The sequence below is a fragment of the Cnephaeus nilssonii genome, assembly GCF_951640355.1.
Source record: "Cnephaeus nilssonii genome assembly, chromosome: X".
Lineage (NCBI taxonomy): Eukaryota > Metazoa > Chordata > Mammalia > Chiroptera > Vespertilionidae > Cnephaeus > Cnephaeus nilssonii.
In genome coordinates this window covers 51,511,799-51,515,675 of record NC_137071.1, presented here as the reverse complement: position 1 = coordinate 51,515,675, position 3,877 = coordinate 51,511,799, and the positions used below count along the sequence as shown (strand labels likewise).

The following is a 3,877-nucleotide window of genomic DNA, read 5'->3' as shown; positions in this document are numbered from 1 at the left end:
ACTGGTTTATAGTCTTCACTTTTTAAATTTTATTATGTATATTTATTTTTATTGTTCACTTCTTCATTGTGTTCATGTAACATACAGTTGGATACAGCACTTTAACTCTTAATCACAGGATCTTTCACTCTAACCACACACACACACACACACACACACACACACACACACACCCTTAGCCTGCCACCCACCCAGAGAAATTTTTCAAGAATTTCCCAATCTAAATTACTGCTCACTAATCATAAAGTTTGTGAAAAATATGGAAAAACAGACCATAGGATATTTAAATAACTGGCAGTTACACCAGCCTGAGACCAGCACTGTTAAATTTTTAGTGTTTTCTTTCTAGCCTCTCCTTATAAGCTCCTCCACCACCCACTATTCCCCTTTCCAGAGCCCAGGGCTAAAATCAAAGGGATAGAGTTAGGATGGATAGATGTCTTATTCTCTCCCCTGGTCCAACATTTTATTTTATTTTTCTATTTTTTTAATTGAATTTATTGGGGTGACATTGGCTCACAAAACCATACTGGTTTCAAGTGTACAACTCAACAAAACATCGTCCTCACACTGCATCTGTGCCCATTGCCTCAAGCAAAATCTCTTTTCTGTCCCCATTTCCCCCATCTTTGCCCACATCCACAGAACCCCCACCCCTTTCCCTCTGGGTATCACCACACTGTTGTATGTGTCTTTTTTTTTTTCTTAATTCCTTCACCTTCTTTTAGTTACAATTTTCTCTTCACTCTTTTGAAATTATAAAAGTATGATACCAGTTGAAAATTGAAAGGCTAAACTAATACAATATGGGTTTCCAGAAAATTCGGAGAGAGAGGCTGTTGGAGGATGAGAAGATGGTAAATGAATCAGCCATATTCTTGGAAGGTGAGTGGAATTAGAAACTTGATAGATCTAACAATTTATTGGCTCAGGGTTTGTCAATTACGACAGCCCAGCAAATGAGATTAGAGCAGACTTGTGGGGGAGGGAGGGAGTGACACAGCAAGCTACTGGCACCAAGAAAATACAGCGAAGAGACAGCTGCGTTATCATATTGCAGCACCATTGTTGTTGTTGTTTGGTTTTTGTTTGGTTTGTTTTTTTTAACTAGCTGCTGTTTGCGGAGGTCTACCCACTGCGACACTCTGCATCTCTGGCGGGGTCCTGCAGGACGGTTCACATCGCCATCTCGCCATTCCTCTGCACCCAAGCCCAGGCCACCGCTGCCTCGGTTCAGTTCTCACAGTTCAGCACCCCTTCATCCCGGCTGCAATCCCAACCATCGCTTTCGCAGTCTGGCCGCTACCGCTAGTTCCACCTCTGCAACAGGCATCGCTGCTTCTGATATTCGGTGAGTCTTTCCCTGCGGAGGTCAGATCTCTTGATCTTGGAATTAGCCGCAGTAGACGTGTACGGTCCTTTGAAAAATGGCCGAGTCAGCCGACAGAAAGGAATTGTTAATATCCACTCAAGAAGAGGCTGGTAATAAGGTGATGGTGGAGGGGCCTGGGAAACAGCCAGAGCACGGTGAAAATGCCGCAGCTGGGCCTGGAAATGATGGAGAGCGCGGTGAAGAAGCCGCCTCTTGGCCTGGGGAAGAAGGGGGGAAATGTGAAGATGCTGCTGGGTCCGGGGAAGGCGGGGAAAAAGGTGAAATTACTGATGAGGACTCAGACCCAGACCGTCCAAAAGGACTTATTGGTTATCTTTTAGATACAGACTTTGTTGAAAGCCTACCTATGAAAGTTAAGTACCGTGTGTTAGCCCTCAAAAAGCTTCAAACTAGAGTGGCGAATCTAGAATCCAAATTCTTGAGGGAATTTCATGAAATTGAGAGAAAGTTTGCTGAAATGTATCAGCCATTGTTGGAAAAAAGACGTCAGATCATCAATGCAATCTATGAACCTACAAAAGAGGAATGTGAATATAAATCAGACTATGAGGACTATGATGATGAGGAGATGTATGATGAGGAAGAGATGTATGGTAATGAAGATGGTCTGGTACATGAGTATATGGATGAGGGTTATGAGGAAGATTATTATGATTATGCTATTATGGAGGAGGAGGAGGATGACGACAACAATGCTGCTGCTGCTGCTGCTGCTGCTGACAGTGAGGCTGCTGGGGAGAATAATGAAGATCCTCAAGGAATTCCTGATTTTTGGCTGACTGTCTTAAAAAATGTTGACACGCTCACTCCTTTGATTAAGAAATATGATGAGCCTATTCTGAAACTCCTGACAGATATTAAAGTGAAGCTTTCAGATCCTGGTGAGCCTCTCAGTTTCACACTGGAATTTCACTTCAAACCCAATGAATATTTCAAAAATGAGCTGTTGACAAAGACATATGTGCTGAAGTCAAGACTAGCATATTATGATCCCCATCCCTATAGGGGAACTGCGATTGAATATTGCACAGGCTGTGAAATTGATTGGAATGAAGGAAAGAACGTCACTTTGAAAACCATCAAGAAGAAGCAGAAACATCGGATCCGGGGAACAATTCGAACTGTGACTGAAGATTTTCCCAATGATTCATTCTTCAATTTCTTTACTCCTTATGGAATCAGCTCAAATGGAAAGGATGGAAATGATGATTTTTTACTTGGTCATAATTTACGTACTTACATAATCCCAAGATCAGTTTTATTTTTCTCAGGTGATGTACTTGAATCTCAGCAGGAAGGGGTAATTAGGGAAGTTAATGATGCAATTTATGACAAAATTATTTATGATAGTTGGATGGCTGCAATTGAGGAGGTTAAAGCCTGTTGCAAAAATCTTGAGGCAATGGTAGAAGACATTGACCGCTAAGGCAGAGATCTACACAGCCCTGAAATTAACAGCCTTAGATCTAGTTACTCAAAATGAAAAAAAAAGTTAATTAGTCTTGTGTTTTGAATTTTTCTTAAGAGTTTTAAAGCATATGTCAGAAATAGAAAAGAAGTTCAAATACTAATTCATTTGATCTTGCATTTTAATAATAGAATGCTCTCAAGTAATGTATACTGTGGTAAATAATTTAAGACATTAAAATAGTGTGATGTATTTTAATCCTTCTGAAGTCCTCTTTTCATAGTAGCTATCAATTTGTTGATGTGAATATTATCCAGACAGCTAAATGAGACCCAATTTTTTTTGCTGTTGTTGTTTGGGCAATTTTGTTTTCTTGGTCCTTTAGCTAGTGAGTTTAATGTTGTCATGCCTGCTTCATTTTGCAATAAAAATGCAGTAGAATTTAAAACTTGAATGCTTAAGAAGAAGCCTGCATATGGTTAAGAATTTCAGGCAAAGTCAAATTTATTGTTAATGACAGCTTGTTCATAGGCTCTTATATTATGTAATCATAATAAATAATGAAACTTAGTAATACTGAGGTTATTGTTTATCAGTGAAATGTTAATCACAGTACTTTTAAAAGTTTGACACATTGTACTGTGTAATTGTGTAAGCTGTAATTACAGTGTGTAATTTTTTTCCTATACAATATTTAATCATTCATTGAAAGCGATCACTTTACCATTTTGAAAAGACTTCATGTTCTTTCATTGCAAAATAAAATGAATAAAAATTTCAGTGTATCATGTTTTAAAACTGATATTTTTTGTTATAAAAGTAATATGTTCATTGGTGAACATTTAGAAAATACAACAGATATTTAATTAAAATACTGGGTGGGTGGGAAGAGATCAACCAAAGAACTTGTATGCATATATGCATAATCTATGGACACAGACAATAGGGTGGTGAAGGCCTGAGGTGGGAGGGAGCAGGGGGAGGCTAAAAGGGGTCAATGGGGAGGGACATATGTAATACTTTCAACAATAAAAAAACACACCAACCCCCCCAAAAACAAACAAAAAAAGCCCTAA

At 39.0% G+C, this 3,877-nt stretch overlaps 1 protein-coding gene across 1 annotated transcript; it reads left to right on the top strand.

Annotated features, from left to right (window-relative positions):
* Positions 1–1,427: 1,427 nt before the first annotated feature.
* NAP1L2 (nucleosome assembly protein 1 like 2) lies at positions 1,428–2,819 on the top strand (the record flags this gene model as incomplete). Its single annotated transcript, XM_079765870.1, has 1 exon — positions 1,428–2,819. The coding sequence occupies one exon, from the start codon at positions 1,428–1,430 to the stop codon at positions 2,817–2,819; it is 1,392 nt and encodes a 463-aa protein (XP_079621996.1).
* Positions 2,820–3,877: the final 1,058 nt, after the last annotated feature.